This window comes from Artibeus jamaicensis, unplaced genomic scaffold (assembly GCF_021234435.1).
Source record: "Artibeus jamaicensis isolate MK-2021 breed Jamaican fruit bat unplaced genomic scaffold, CSHL_Jam_final contig_1015, whole genome shotgun sequence".
Classification (NCBI taxonomy): domain Eukaryota; kingdom Metazoa; phylum Chordata; class Mammalia; order Chiroptera; family Phyllostomidae; genus Artibeus; species Artibeus jamaicensis.
Genome location: NW_026521194.1, coordinates 9,188,385 through 9,205,009, shown reverse-complemented (window position 1 = coordinate 9,205,009; position 16,625 = coordinate 9,188,385). Strand labels below are relative to the sequence as shown.

General features: G+C 53.7%; 1 protein-coding gene across 11 annotated transcripts in view; it reads right to left on the bottom strand.

Annotated features, from left to right (window-relative positions):
* The window catches only part of TNS1 (tensin 1), a 158,360-nt gene that overhangs the window by 58,170 nt on the left and 83,565 nt on the right, over positions 1-16,625 (bottom strand). For all 11 annotated transcript variants that reach the window (XM_053670648.1, XM_053670665.1, XM_037132234.2 and 8 more), the window contains 3 exons: positions 16,309-16,438; positions 14,833-14,898; positions 13,599-13,715 (listed from right to left, as the gene is read on the bottom strand). In XM_053670648.1, coding sequence (XP_053526623.1) covers positions 13,599-13,715; positions 14,833-14,898; positions 16,309-16,438 — 313 coding nt within the window. The remainder of the gene's footprint in view (positions 1-13,598; positions 13,716-14,832; positions 14,899-16,308; positions 16,439-16,625) is intronic.

Here is a 16,625-nt window from a genome sequence, read left to right as displayed (position 1 = left end):
CACAGCCTGCCCGGTCTCTCCACTGGGGCAGGTGATGGGAAGGGATAAAAGGGGAGGCCAGGGCTGGCCAGCTGGCCACTGTGGCTCCGGGTCCCTCGGGCTGGCTTCTTCTCACCCGTTGCTGGCCAGCCAGGGTCTCCAGGATGCAGCCACAGCAATGAGCAGAGCTCAGCAGTCAGGCTTCCCATTTTAAAACAGCTCCTATTCTCAGGGGACTTAACACTTTTGTGGAGCAGGGGGCCAGGGCTGCTCAGACTTCTGCCCTTGTGAAGCCATGTTCAGATATGGTGGCATCAGAACCCCAGCTCTGCACCTACCTGGCTGTGTAAACACTGGCAGGTTACTCCACCTCTCTGTGCCTGTTTCCTCATCTGAGAAATAGGACTGAGAATACTCAGCCCAAGGAGCCATGAAGAGTAAAGGAAATAACGGGCACCTAACAGCAGCTCGCATCTGGAGGATGCACAGTGAAGGGAGAGGTAGACGCCTCCTGGCCCCTAACCAAATTGCTGGCTGCAAGTGTCCATTAACACAACCCTCACGGAGGCCACTTTGCACACTATCAAAATTTTATGTGCATATACTCTTCCACCCAGCAATTCCGTTTCTAGACATTTGTCCTACAGACAGATTTGCACAAATGAAAACGGTGTATGCACAGATTATTCACTGCAGCATTTTTGAAAATAGCAAAAGATTGGAAACAACTTAAATGTCCATTTTATTTGAAATACAAGTTAAATAAAACACAGAGCACATGCACAGTGGAATATGACGCAGCTGACAAAACGAAGAAGGCTCTTTATGTGCTATTACAGAAAGATCTCCATGGCGTTAGATGGAAAAGCTCAGGGTGCAAGCCAAATGCTTGCAATGACTACGAGACTCTAACACTCTGGTCCCCAGACCTCTGACCTCACCTCCTACGAAAACACCCAGTGCCATCCCCCTGGCCCCTTTGCTGCTTCCCAAACATCTCAGGTGGGCTACTGACTAAAGGCCTTTGCACTTGAGGTTCCCTCTGCCGAGGATGCTCTTCCTCAGGCATCTGCTTGGCCGACTCCCTCATCTCCATCAATTCATTGCTCATGTATCCCCCCTCAGGGAAGCCTAGGCTGAGCAGCTTTTTAAAAAATGGCATTTCGCCACTCAGTGCCCCCACTTCCAATCCCCCTTACTCGGATCTGTTCTGTCCCAGAACATTTGTCCCCTAACATGCTCTGTCATTTATTTATATGCCTTTTAAATTTTTTTATTGTCTGCCTTCTCCCACTAAAATATAATCATGACAAGGACAGGGTCTTTATGCTGTTCACTGTCACCGTCTCAGCACCCACAACAGTGGCTGCCCATATAGTAGGCATTCAGTCAGTATTTGCTGATTGAATGTGTGAATCGCCCAAGTACCAAAGAACACCGACTATTTGAATTTCTTCTTCAATAGTGTGGATTCAAGGTTATGCCTATAATCATGTCATTCTCACTCTCCTGCATCCTGATACGTTTTCTTAAGTGGAAGAGAAAGAAGCAGCTTTACAGGGGCTCCTAGAGACACCATGACCCACAGCTGGGCCACCACGGATGGCCAGAGCCAGGAAGGCAGGACCCACGAAGGGGAGGGCCCTGGAAAGACCCTGGGAGCCGGCCTGGCTCTGCCCCCAACTACAGTGTGACCTCTGCAACCCCCCCAAAACTGAGTAGAGGGGTTGGCTCACACACGCGAATGGAGCCTGGCTTTGGATGACCCCAGAGAAGTTCACATGCAGATCCCAGATCCGCTGAAAGCTCTCCCCATAAATGCCCCCAGAACTGCCTGCTGGACAGAAAGCAGGACCTGGGGAAGTGGACCAGGTGGGAGGGGCTCTGCTGCCCAATGAGAAGCACAGCAGGTAGCAGGCAGCGGCGGGCAAGACAGAGACAAGCTCCAGGAACAATGCTGTCTTCTGAAGACGGATGGAGAGAGGACCCCGAAAACCCAGGACAAGTGGTGAAGGGGTGAACCTTTGTCAAAGAGCAAACCACCTCAGCTAGCACCTAGGAACCATCCCGGGACAACCTCCCTGGACAGGGAGAAAGAGGGCCAGGTGCAGCCTCCAAAGGCAGTGAGACACACCCAGCACCTGACCAGGTCCAGCAAGGAATAATCCAGAATTACCCAGAAAGACAGCCCTCACCACTGAAGCCTGGATGCCGGAACCGACACCTCTCCCCACCCCCCACTCAGAGCAGAGACAGCGTCCACCTGCCCCACCTGGGGCCTGGAAACCAAGGAGCAGGGCAGAGCCTCTACAGGCTGCAGTGAGGAAAAGCAACAGGCGCGTGCTCCCTGAGCAGCCGACAGGCCGCCATGTCCCCTGAACGACAGATCTGGGCTCCGGGGACTGGTCCACTGTAGGATTTGAGTGCTGTCTTTTCTCTTAATGCCCTGGTTCTTTCTCGTAGCCCAGCAAGGGAGGCCAGTCAGATCAATTGCTTTTCTTGCCCCCTACTTTCTAGACCCTGAGCAAAACTGCTACACCACTTTTAGATTTGAAAAACAATTCATTTTCAATGTCGTCTGCCTCCAGGACCCAGGAAAAGTGCAGCCCCCTAGAGAGCCATCCCCATCAACACCAACCCGGGAACCTTCTACTCTCCCGAGAAGCCATGGCCCTCAGCCACGATCTGTCTCCAGCAGGGGTCAGAGCGCCTGGCATGCCTGTCTGACCTCACTGAACCCCCCACCCACCGCCCTTGCCTGCAGGCAACCCCAGGGCATGACTTTCTACAGCACAAGGTCTAGCGTAGTGCCTGTCACCCAGTAAGGGATCTGAGAAAAGAAACAGACGCGGGGGATGACAGGTGAAAGGCAGCTTTCGCTGGGTAAGAAAAAATATGTGATCGAGGGAGGCTTGAATTTCTTTTCTTGGACATGATTAAAGTCAGTATCTTGGGGTCTGGCCGGGTCCAGCTAACTTATGCTTGGCTCGGTCTGGCAGGGGAGAAAGGAGGAAGGTGGTGGAGAGGGAAAGAGTGCACAGTCTCGTCTTCCCCGGCCTCGAGCCTGATATCTGAGCACACAGCGAGGGCAGACGGTGCCGCTCAGGCCACTGGCCAAGAGCTCCGCGTCCGCGCTGAGTGTGGCTCCGGCCTCCCAACCTCCACCTGATGGCAGAGATTACAGAGGACCGAAGGCGCATTCACTCGGGAGGGTATCAGTTTACCAAATGTTCCACAGGCAGACACTGCTCCCCGAGCCTGCCAGCTGCCTGGCAGAGCAGGCCCGTGAAGGGTTCGAGGGCATCAGGACAAGCCCTGGCCCGTCCACCCGACAAGGAACAGTGCTAAGCAGGTGGCCGGCAGATGCTGGGTCACCGGTATCGGCTTCTTCACCCACAAGGTCAGGCCGACCTTGCATTTGAATTCTCAGCACTCTGGTTGTTCCAGGTCAGGAGAGGACGGCTCTCTGGGGGGAAAAGAAGGCACCCAGATCCTCCTCAGGAAGGTGTTGGATCCCTGCCTCTGTCACGACCTCTGTGTAGACCATCCCCACTGAGACCCATGTCCCTTGTTTCCCAACAAATCTGCCCAATGGGTCCAAGGAGACAAGGATTCGAACTGCTTGATGCAGCTGATCCGTCCTCTCAGCCAGGAAGTTCTACCAGGTGGCTAACTCACACTGCTCCTGCTGCACTCTAAGCCCTTTGTCCTATATGACGTGCTAGAACAGGGACAGAGCAGCTTTGAATCTCTCTGCCTGTCCTCCCCCAACCCTGAAGTTACAGACCAAAAGGGCTGCCCTTTCCCACAAGCCAAGTTAAGATTTCCCAAGAAAAACCAGTTTGGTGCTGAACTCCAGACTCAGCACTGGTGCTTAGAAAATCGTCCTCTGCTCAGCTACGAGGGACACATGTACCACCCCGAGATTCCTGGGCCCTTTGTGTGAATTAGTGGAGCCCACCTGCAACCTTGTGTTCCCCTCTTTTACTGGTTCCTCCCATATCTTACCCCAAAGTTCAGAAGGCAGGAATGTCACCCCTACGAATGTATGTCACAGGGCTGTTCGCCCCACTGCCTGAGGCCTCATTCCCAGTGCAAAGGGGCCACTGCTCTCCCTCATCCTGTTTGGCCCTGGGGACATGAAGGGACAGAGTCATGCGGGTGGCTAAGCAGCTGGAGGTCGAACTCCTGGGCTTTTGTGCTGTTCTGCCATCCGGGGACCTGGAACCCAGCCTCCCTCTCTGTGTAACAGGACAGGTTTCTCACCAGTTCCAGGGCTGGAGAGAGATCAGACCGAGCAGCCTAAAGCATTTCAGGCTCCAGATGAATAGTCTTTGGGATTAAGATTTAAAATGATAGAAAGCAGTGTGGATCCCTGGCCTTCCCGTTATTGCTTCAGTTTCCTCACCTAGACAACGGGAACACTAGTTGCAACCTGAAGTTAATACAGAAGCATTTGGGTCTCAGTTGTGACCAAGGCCACAGGAAAATGAACGCTACATTCCAAAAGTAGCGCTTGCAGAAAGAGGTGACAGACATCAAGACAGTCACCCACAGAACAGGAGAAAATATTCACAATTCATGCATCTGATAAGGGGCCTATTTCCAGGCTGCAGAAGGAGGTCATAATAACAAAAAGACAAATCCCCAACTTTTAAAAAATGTGCCAAAGATGTGAAGAGATGTTTTTCTAAAGAAGACATACAATATAACGGCCAGTTAACAAAGATGTCCAACATCATTAATTCTCAGGGTAATGCAAGTCAAAACCACAATGACATACCACTCTACACCCACTAGGATGGCTAGAATACCAAAGAAAATTACAAGTGCTGGTGAGGGCATGGACAAACTGCAATCCTCATACTTCGGCAGGGAAGGAATGTAAAACGGGGCAGACGCTTTGGAAAACAGTCTGGCAGGCCCTCAAACGCTTAAACACAGAGTTACTATATGACCCGGCAATTCTACTCCCAGGTATCTACCCCAGAAAAAATAAAGACATGAGTCTATGCCAAAAACCGTACGCGAATGTTCACAGCAGCATTCTTTAAAATACCCTGAAGCGAACACAGCACAGATATTCGCCGACGGATGTGTGCACAAAGTGCGGTGTGTCTGCACAGTGGGAAACTACTCAACAACGAGACTACAGCACTGATACGTGCTACCCCCAGGGATGGACCCCGGAAACTCTACACTAAGCGAGAACTCTGCAATCCCATTTACATGAAATATCCACAACAGACAAACCTATAGGAAGTAGGCTGGGGTGGGGGCGGGGACAGAAATGGGGACTGACTGCTAATGGGCAGGAGGTTTCTCTGGGGGGTGATGGAAAACGTTCTGAAATTAGATTATGGTGACGTGGTACAACCCTAAGTATATTAAAATCCATCAAACGGCACACTTTAAACAGGTTAAGTTATGGTGTTAGGCTTTATCAGTGTAATATATTTTATTATGTAACATCGGGAATACACGCTCTCGGCAGCTGCATTCTTTTAAAAAAAGAGATGGCGGAAACCGCTCTGTGGCTCTAAACTACACCCATGCACCTCCACATCGAAGGAGGAAGGGGGTCAGGAAGGGGGAGTCTCTCAGAGGCATGGGAAAAAGAGGGGTGAGTGCCACCCACTAGGGGCTCTTCCCTCCCCTCAGGGAGTCTGCTCAGCTCAGCCTGAGTCGGCTGGGGCACGGAGAACAAGGGAGACGGGACCAGGCTCAGGCCTGAACATCTGCGGGGTAAAAGGCAGACAGGGATACGGAGAGGGGCTGCCTTTGCCGCCACAGTCCCAGGCTTTGCTGAGGCCAAGCACGCCTAAGGGCGCCCCTGGACTAAGGGGAGGGAGAGTCACCCCAGGGCTGCCTCAGGTCCTGTCCGAGAGGGCCCCCTGGAGGGCTGAAGGGGCCTCGGCAGGAGGAAGCTGGAGGGAGCAGGGGATTTCTGGGCTGAGGGTCACGAATGTGCGACAGAGCTGCCTGCTATCACCACCTGGAGGAAACAGTGAGTGAGAGGCAGGGGGAGATGAGGGCAGGGGCAGTGTCTCCAAAACACCCACAAATGGGCTACAAGACAGAAACAGTCAGCATCTGATGCATCCAGAACCTTCCACTGGCAGAAAGCTCAGTGCTCACACCCCCACCCAGAGCAGGCCTATGCAACGCCACAACGGTGCTGGGCAGGCAAGAGTGTTCTGACCCCTCCCCTCCTGCCCTCCCTTCCCGTAAGTGCGGAAAACAGGGAGAGAACCTGCTGAAACCCACACACACAGAGCCGGCGGCCAGCTAGCGGCTGACACGGGGGAAGAACTAGCTCTGCATGAAGTACCAAGGTCACTGGCACTGGGCACCTGCATCACTGACCAGAGGATCTTTTTATTACCCGAGAGTGATCAGAAAAGGCACAGGACTCACCCTAATGACATATGGGGGCAATGGAAGCAAAGGTTGCCTTTAAAGGGCAGGGGTAGATAAAATAAAGTGGCTACATAATCCCATCCTACAAGTTCTGCTCGTTCAATCTACGAGTTACAAAGCAGCAGCTGCTTCTAGGGCTTTGGGGAGGAGTAACCAAGAGCACGTCGAGTCAGCGGAGCCCGGCACAGGGCAGGCACACAAGGCTGGCCGTCGTGTTTGTCATCACTGTTACCATGGGCGGTTTTAGAGTCGGAAGTCCCCTTTGGGACCCATCCTCCTCCATTCACTGATACGGACACTGAGAGCCAGACAGGAAGTAGCCTGTCCGAGGTTGCACAGCAAGCTGGTGTCAGAGGCAAATCTCCTGACTCCGAAGAGAGGGACTCCCAGAACAGGGCCAGGTGTAGAATGGGCCAGGGGGGTATGGGCTTCTCCTTAAGAAGAGTGGGCTTGTATACATTCAAAATCACACCTCTATCTTCTCTCCTCTAGCACTTCAACAATAATGACGATGATGATAATAATAGTGGACACAAATTACTGCCAGCATAGCACGTACACTCTGTCCTTCACAGTTGACACATATTACCTCATTGAACCTCAGCAACAGTTTACAGGAAAAGCATTTGGGCCTCCAAGAGGCAAAGTGACCCGATCGAGGAACACAGTGACAAAGGACAGAGCTTGGAACCAGACCTTCCGACTCTCAATCACATAGCCTCGCTCCCCAGGACAGAGATTAACCTGTTCGGCGTTATTTCGGCTTTCCATCTTCCGTGCACAACTTCCCTGCACCTTAATAAGGCTTGGATGTGTGAGTTGTTTTGGCCAATAAAATGTGAGCACAAAAAAAAAAGTGTGGCATCCAGGCAGAAACAGTCTGCAAGTCATAATGCCCTCCACCCCCCGAGGCAGCGATGACGGCAGCATCTCTGAGATGAAGCCACCACCAGCCCTGAGTCACTACTTTGCACAGAGACCCCTGCCGACTGACACTGGACAGGCAGTAGGGGAAGAAATGTGTTTTCTTTGGGTTAAACCACTGAGAATTGGGGGCTGGTTGTTCCCCAGCCTCACCAAGCCTCTCCTGGTTGATACAACCCCCAAGTGTCGCTGCTCCCCGCTCCACACTCAGGAGTTGGGAAGGTCTGAGAGGGAAGCTTGGCGGGACTGTCTGAGCTCCTCAGAAGTCATAGAAAGAAACAGTGATTGAGCTCAAATTAATGGAAAGAATCACTCCTCCAACCCCCTCATTTTACAGGAAAGGAAGACAATCTAAAGAAAAAGAGTTATTACCAAGGACACCCAGAACCCAAATCCCCTGCCTCCCAGGCCAACGCCTGTCCAGTCTGTCTGTCTGTCTCTCACCCGTTTCTCTCTCCTTCTCAGTCTCTGCCTGTTTGCTAGGCATCTCTCCTTCCTTCTTTCCCCCTTAAAAAAAAAATCAGAGAATCCTCAGACGGGCCCACAGACTGGGCACCCCTGGAACGCTCTTGTTCCTTACAGAGAACAGGCATAAGAGTTTAAGGAGGGGGCCGGTGCCCTCCAGAGCAGGACTCCCTCCCCCGAGGAAGGAAATGCCTCTCCTCACAGATCCTGGGGGCTCAGAAGCTCGGGCACACAACCAAGCCCCTTGTCACAGGCGCTGGTGGGACTGCCCACCAAAACAAAGCAAGGCTGACAGGCATCACGCAGGAAGAAAAACCCAGAAGTGGGCGGTTAGCAGCCCCCCTGCCATCTTAAGCCAAGCTGGGGGACTTGTCCTGTTCTCCTTTCACTCTCTTTGGCCCTGAGCCACCTGCTGCTCCGCTCGGCACTCACCCCTACTCCCCAGGCCTCTCTGCGAGTCGTGAGAAGCTCTCACAACTCAGTGCTCAAGGAGGCTGGGGAAGGGCGGGAGTGAGGCACCCCAGGCCTCGTCAACCTTTGGGCTTCTGGAAGGCAAAAGGCAGCCCACAGCTCTTGGTGTGGGACTTGCTTCCAAGAAGGTTTGCTCTAGAACACTCCAGAGGAATCTGGAGACAACTCTGTGCTGCATAGGCAGGAACAGAGCCCCGCTCCCACCTGCGGGGCGTTGAGATCTGAGCCTGGGGCTTCAGAACTCAGGCCAAACAGCTAATGGGGCTTCTGGAGGCTGTGAAACGTGGTGTCAGCCAGAGCGCTGAGCTGGCAGGCTCCAGACCAGACTGGGGAAAGACAGAGACAGCCCGCGAGGAGGAGGCTGGTGCAGAAGCAGACTGATCTCCCCCGCACCCACCCTGGACCTTCTCTTCCCCACCCAGGACTAAGGCTTCAGGCATCTGACTAGGGGAAACCCAGAAAATGCCTTCCTAGGTGTTATGGGCTGAATGCCCCCCTGGCAAATTTGTATGTTGAAGTCCTCACCTCCAGTACCTCTGAATGTGGCTATATTTGGAGATAGGGCCTTAAAAGAGGTCATTTAAAAAGAGGTCATTTGGGTAGGCCCTCATCCAATCTGGCCGGGTCCTTATAAGAGGTGATTAGGGCACAGGTACACCATGGGCAGTCCAGTGAGGAGACGGGGAGAAGACGGCTGACTATTAGCCAAGGAGAGAGGCCTCCAAAAGAGCCAACCTTTCAACAGCTTGATCTCAGATTTATGGCCTCCAGACTGTGAAAAAAATGAATGCCTATTGTTTAAGCTGCTCACTCTGTGTTACTTGGTTGTGGCAGCCCGATCTCAGACTCCAGGCAGTCAGGTTCACCAGAGGGTGCCACTCCTGAAGCAAGGGGTCTCTGAGACGGCAGGTATTCCCCAGTCCCTCAGTCACCTATCCCAAGGCTTGGAAGCGTCTGTGCTCAAAAGTTCTTGCTATTGCCTTCCATCCACTCTTCCCCTTTCTTCACTCCCCCTCCTTCTGGCCTAAGTGCAGGTGAGTCAAAGTGGTCCCCAAGCACCATGGTCACCCCAGCCTCAGTCCACACTCTCTTCCTTTTCCCTTTCTTTCTGGTTCTATTTCCCGGGCCTGTCCAGAGTGAAATGGGCCCCTCTATGTAGCAGCAAGCTCCCTGTCAGCTAAGGGTTTGAGAAGTTGGGGAGCCCCCTGACTTAGGGGTGTGGGGGTGCTGAATAAGCTGAGCTCTGAGGCAGGTGGAAAGGGATGTGGAGCCAGACTCCCAGACTCCAGTATCAGCTCCATTTCTTCTCTCATAACTGCAGGCGGTGTCCCCCATCTTGCCGCACTGCAGTGTGGTCACTGGTACAGCCGGACCTGAGATCGTGCAAAGCTGAGTTCCACACATGGGGACTGCCGCCCTCGTTGGCAGGTCCCTTCCCCTCCCAAGCCTCAGCATCCCCGCTGATGGGCCCTACGATTGGCTTGTGCCACCCCAGCCTGGGAGGTCAGCCTACAGAGAACAGAAGGCCCCGTCCATACCGTTCTTTCTCCCTTCATCTTGCTGCTGCTATTAGTTAGGGATGTCCTAGCCAGTGGAAGAATTCACTAAGCATCACAGTACCACACACCTGGAACCAGGATTAGGAGTTGGGAGGATGGGGATGCAGGCAGCCAGGAAGGGGTTAAACACAGAACAGTCGGGGCACTGGGGGTTAAGTCAGGGTCACCTGGAAGGCTTCCCAGAGGAACAGAAGCTCTGACCCCAGTGCTGGCCACCCCTCACTACAAGGAGGGGGCAAGGTGGGGCCCAGGCCAGAGACTATTTCTGTTCCAGGGAGCCTGGCTCAGTGCCCCGCCACCCCCACTCCCTCTGCACCACCCGGCGGGCTCCAGGGGAACTGGCCTGGCCCGGCCTCTCCTCTCCACTCTCCTGGCAGGCCGAAAATAGGAGAGGCAGGCTGCTTCCAGAAATGGCCTGGTCTCACCTTGGACACACTGTACCTATCTGCAGAGGCTACTCCCTCATTCCAGAGTGAGCAGCCCCTCACCCCTTGGGGAGGCAGGGAGAGACGTGAAGGGACACGTGAGTCTCGGCTGCTCCTTGCCCTGAAGTCCTGCTAGCACGAGAACTGGGCCAGCCCCATGGCCTCCAGGGCGCCGCGCTGCGTGTACCACCACAGCTAAACCTTCCTCATGGTGGAGGCAGGACCAGGGTGACCGGGTCTGTCCAGGGCTTAGAAGTAGGGGGTAAAGTGGGCGGTCACTCACCCAAGCTCAGCAGGGCCCCAGCATTGCCACAGGACCCGATACCCAGAATAGGCCCCTGGGGACGTCAGCCAGCCCGGGACGGCTCCAGGCTTAGCAGTGGGTTTTCACACCCAGAACCTCTCTTCACCAGCCAGGCAGCCCTGGGCGGATTACTTCACCTTCCGTGCCTCGGGTCCCCCGTCTAGCCGTAATGACAGAGCCCACTTCACAGGGTGCCTGTGAGCATTAGGTCATGGTCAAGCACTGGCACCACAGCTGGCACGTGGCAAAACCAGAGCTGGCTCTCAAGGCCAAAAGGCCTTCAACCTTAGTCCCATCTGCGGACCCTTGAGATGTCGCCATGGTAAACGACCGCCGGGCCCAGGACTCTCGAGAAAACACAGCAGGCAGCCTCTCCACAACTGCCCGTCCCCAAACGTTGTTCCCTAAATCCCCACTTGGCAGCAAACTGTGGCCACAATAGGACGGCACCTCGTCAAAGGATTTGAACCTGGGTAGTTTAGCTCCAAAGGCCACATTCTTGACTTCTGCACTAAACTGCCTCTTGTGAAAATTGCTACAATAACCCAATGACGCGATACTATTCCTGCCCCAAGTTTGTAGATGAGGAAACGAGGGACCACGGGAAGGCTAAATAACCTGACCGTGGACATGCAGCCACAGAGGAGGGAGCTGGGCTTGGGACCCTGGCAGGCGGGATCCGAAGCACACACGCTTGCCCACCGCACTATACACCTCAGGGTCGGCCGGCCTCTCCCAGCCCAGCACCTCCCAGAGAACCGGCAGAGCTGCCTGGGGGGGCAGCACATCACCCCCATCACCCCCCAGGCCATTCCCCCAGCCCTGGACCACTCCAGGGAAAGGCCACGCCCCCTCCCATGCTCCAACTCCTGAGCACCCCAGAATTTGGGGGGTTAGGTGCCCCCACCCCAGTTGGCACATGGGGAAACTGAGGCATGGGGACTTGTCCGCAACTAGGGAGACAGACGCGGGACTTCGGCGTCCCTCTCTTGACTGGAGAATTGGCCAGAACAAAATGCTTTATGTCCGGGCCCCAGAATCTAGAGCCTTCCAGAAGTACCCCAGGTAGGAGGAAGAGCAGGATGGGGCTAATGTTCCTGTACCCAGCCCCAGGGCTGGTCACAGTTCGCTTTCCTGTCCCTGGGATTGGGCTGTACCCACACAGTGGGACTGGTGGGTGACCACCCGGCTGCCTCCCCTGCCTGCCCTCAGGCACAGAGCCAGCTCTCGGCCTCCAGAGAGGAGCTGCTCTGTCCCTATAGGACAAGCTGACCTTTCGCGGGCCAAAAGGTCCCACTGGTTCCATCCCCGGCCTAGAGGAGCAGACCGCAGAAGAAAGGACAGCAGGCCAGGGCCCCCCTTCACCCTCTCCTTCCTCCCCCGACCCTCACTGTTCCCTCTGCCCCCCTTCCTTCCCTCACTGCCGGCCGGCCGACAGTGTCCCGAGCCCTGGCCTTCCACAGCCACTCCTTCTTCCCCCTTAATTATGTCACCTTTTATTTTCCTGGCACTTTAGAGTTTACCAAATGTTTTTACATTTGTCATCGCATTGAATCCATACCAGGGAGAGATGGAAAGACATTGAAAATTCCTTCAGTTGCCAAGTGTTCTTGTTAAAAATGCAAACATCCCCAAAAGACGAACAATTAGGCTGACAGCCACCGGGACCGCAGGACTAATTCGTTCCACCCTCTGCCTCCTTCTGTTCCCTCCTCAGCCACTCAGCACGAGTGGACGGGGCTGGGGATGTGGGGAGGGGGCCGCCTGGGCGGAGTGGGGTACCCGCACGCCAGGGGCGAGCAAGGATAGATGTGAGGAGGAGACTTCAACTCTGCAACGCTGCGCACTGAACAATGCGCTCTCATCAGGCCCTACCTTCTAACCCAAACACCACCCTCCTCCCACATCGCTCCTTCTGGTGTCTCCAAGGCCAGGAGAATCTTTACGCAAGAAAAAGCTTAAAAGACGTTCAGGGTAGAGTCCACAAATCCAGAACCTTGGAGAGGGAGGTGAGAGGCAGGGCGAGGGTGCCTGGCTCTCCCTAACACAGCCCTGCCACGTGGCCCAGGGTCCCAAGGAGATGACAGTCCCTCTCCAGAATCAGTTTCAGCTGGAAGGAGAAGCCCAGAGGCTGGGCACTGGTGTCCTTGAAGAGATTCGTCCCAGCTCATGGGGATAAATCAAGCGGGTCTCAGTTACCCCAACAGAAAATTGATGGAAGGGTGGACCCATGGTCCTGAGGGTCCTCCCTCAGGAGGACCGCATTCCGCGGTCCTGGGACCAAATCAGGGAAACAAGCCTGTGGCCAAACCCCAGACAGGGTGTCTCAAGAGTTCCTGACCTCCGGGCATGTGCGCTTTCGGAGGCCCCGCCCTGCATCCCATCTCACATATTCAAATGAACCACATAAATAAATATAACCCCATATATAGCTCTCAAGAGCTGAACAGAGTTGCTGTTGACCATCTGACATAATGTTAGGTTTGCAGCTAAACATGTATTAATTTCCATTCTGTAGCTTTCTTTTCAAACTTTGGAGCCTCTCTGTTTGTTTCCAGCTCTCAAACGTTTTCATTGGCGGTCGATGAAAGCCTGTGGGCCCTGATGCTCTGTCCACACTCCTGGTGCTCCGAGCCCAGAGAACTCAGGCAGGGAGGCTGCAGATGTGCGGCAGCGGGTTTTACGAGAAACCCCACAAAGGCTGGGCTGGCATCACAGGGGGTACCTCGAGGTCCACCCCAGGACACCTCCTCTAAGGAGCCCTCCCAGGCCACTCCAGCCAGCACTCACCATCCGTGGGACTCTCTCGGCACCAATGGCGCCTCCTGGTGTGGCTGTTTGTGATTGTTTTTTTTAAAGCTCTGTCTTCATTATTTAACACATTCACGTTTGCCTTATTGTCTCCCACGGAACTGTGAGCTCTCAGAGGGGCCTCGGATGTCTCCTCTGCCTGCCCTTTGAACCCAGCATGGTGTCAGTGCCAAACAAGAGAGCCGAGGCCCAGGGGCTGTGCAGTTTGGAGAGTGGCAGGAAGCCACGGGCTCCACCTACCCTCCAGGCCATCCTCATGGTGCCCATTGAAGTTGTCATAGGAATCCCAGCGGATGAGGGGGTCGGAGGTGTTGTAGTCCACGGACACGCTCGGCCCGTTCTCCAGGTGCTCCATGCCTAAAAGGGTGGGGAAGGGGGGCGGACAGTGAGGAGAAAGAAAAAAGAGACCAGCAGCTGAGAAAACAGAGGAAGCCAACAAGATCCCCCAAGGGTGCTCTCTAAGGGACTTCTCATTTTCTTGACCTTGGCGGGGCGGGACCAGTGGCTTAAGTTGGACAGAGAACCTAGGGGTCTGGTTTCCTGCATTCTTGAGAAGGCACATACCGGGTCATAGGGAGAAATGAGGACAGGGCACTGAGAAGTGAAGACCCCCCCAAGGGAAAGCTGGGGGACCCAGTGCATGAGTTCTGCCCCTTTCTTTTCTGTGGCCCAGGGGCAGTGCAGAGACTAGTCTACCCCTGGAGGTGGTGGGGGGAGGGCCATGTAGGAGGAGCGGGGCTCACAGCCTGGATATGGAGAGGACACAGGGTCCTCCAGGTCATCCCCCTGCTCCACTACTTAAAGTGCTCTCCACCCCAGGAGGGGGTCTGAGGAGAGAGGCAGCAGGTTTCCTACACATCCAGAGAAAGTCCAGAGTGAAGACGGCACGGGCTTCGTCCAAGTCAGACACTTCGGGGTGAGTCACCTTCCCGACCTGGCAGTCCTGTCTTTAATCCATCCAGAGTCCCTCTGTCTGTAACCTAACTTCGTGTCCTCACATTCTGTCCCCCAAAAAGATGGAGAACAACTGGTCTCCATATATAACCAGTCTAAAGGCTCAAAGGCTATTATTAAGTTGGTCTTCTCATCTTCAGGTTGAATCACCTCGGTTCTCAGAAATACTCATCATTTATCTAGTACCTTTGAGTGTCCCCTCAGCCACTCCCTCCATCCTCCATGGCCCTTGGTCTCTAAATATACGTGGGTGATGACCTAATGGAGCTAGAATAGTTTATCCAACCCAGCGCCTCTCTGTCTGCTCTTTTATTTTTGTTACCCAGAGATTAAGTCACTGGTTCATGTTTAGCTGGGGTCCACTATGACCCCCAGATCTTTTACGGTAGGCCTGCCTTCGGTCACAGGTAGCTTGACAATTGTAGAGAAGATCAGGGGGACAATGGTGAAGGAGGGGTGGGGACAGGCCAGGATAGAGGGAAGGGAGTGAATGATGAATGGGTTCTAACTTGGCTGGTACCTTGAATTTTCTCAGGCCCATAGGAAAACACAAATTCCACCTTGCCATATTCTGGAAATCGATCATCTGCAAAAGGAGAAGGAAAAATAAAGTGGGCAGTGGGTTTCACAACAGAACTCCATACAAAGTTTTCTTATAGAAAAGATTAAAGTAATATGCATGCACACACTGATTACATATTTTTATCAGCCCCAGTCCTACTTTCCTGAGGTAACCATTTCTACCCATTTCTATTTCTCGTTCTACTGGTTCTACTGGTAGTTACCTCTGAGATTCTAAATAACAGCCACAGGTTTTATGGCATCATTTCTAGACCTATCAGTATTTTTAAATCCCCACCGATTATCTCTGGGAAGATGAGTGATTTGGCTCATTTACACTAGTCTCACCTCCCTTCTCCTAAAATCTGCTATTATTTTTATCATCATCATCATTTATTCTACTGATTACCTTCGAAACTTTAAATATTGCAGTTAAGCCTCTACTTCTTGGTCCATCCATTTTTGACGGTGTCCTGACTCCCTCTACGTAAGAGGAGGAATTTATGCCCCTTTCTTTCTCCCGTCTCTCACCAACCCCACCTTTACGGTGTCAACCGTTCCTTTAGTTTTCCTTGTTACAATTGATAACATTTGTTCTGTTCTGTAATCACAGAGGCGTCCTCTGCTTTTGCCCTCCTGGCGCCAGTGCAGGGACACACCCTTCTCCTGCACAGCCAGACTCCACTGGGAGGTCATGCCCCTCCTCCCCTGAGTCCCCGCCCCACTCTCTGCTCTCTGCCTGAGCCCAGTCTGGACACAGGTCCCCATATACTGCTTGTAGCAAGTGAAGTCACATCAGGAATGGGGCCCACTCGCTGGGGCACCCATCACACCTGCGCATGCCTCTATCACTGAAGGCATCGCTTCACAGCATCATGTTTGTGTGTCTTGCTCTCCCACAAGACTGAGCTCACTAAGGTTTGGGGCTCACCTCTTTCTCTTTGTATCCCCAAGATCTAGCGCACACCTGGCACATATACACACAAGTAGCTGGATAAATGGACACATATACACATGCGTGGTGGATGGACAGATGGACAGATGGATGGATGGATGAATTTGGATGTGTGGGTAGATGGGTGGATGGAGGCATAGATCTGGACGGGTGGGTGGATGGGTAGGTGAGTGGATGGATCGATGGATGGGTGAGTAGATAAATGCACAGACAGACAACTTTGGATGGGTAGGTGGGTGGGCAGATGGAAAGACAGATGGATGGATGGATGGATATGGATATGTCCCAGTCCTGAATGTAGCGTAGATAAAACCTCAAATGAATAGAGAAAAAAAAGGAGGAGACACCTCCCTGACCACCTCCTCTTCCCTCAGAAACAGTCGCCTCTCCGCTGCTGCCATGTCCTCCTCCATAACTGCTCTTCTACCCTGTGACAGAACGATCCCTTGCTAGATCCACCTCTCCACGCAATGGGCCCACCTTTGAAGGCTTCATCAAGGTCCTCCTTCCCAAAGACAACCCCCAGGTCATGGATGGCACAGGTGTGGAACTGCACACGGAAGATGACATCTCGGGCTGGGCTCCGGAACTTCTTGTGGTAGCACTTCAGCTGTACGAGAAAGAGAGCGGAGCCCATCAGGAGCCGGAGGCTGGGGAACCAGGTCCCAGGGTGCTTCTCTATCAGACCCGAGACTGGGTCCCCGTGAGAGAGAGGTCACCAACACCAAACGGGATCTCAGAGCTCTCTGGGGAAACTTCTAGAAGAGCAGAGAGTTGGAGGCCAGTCTTACCCCGTG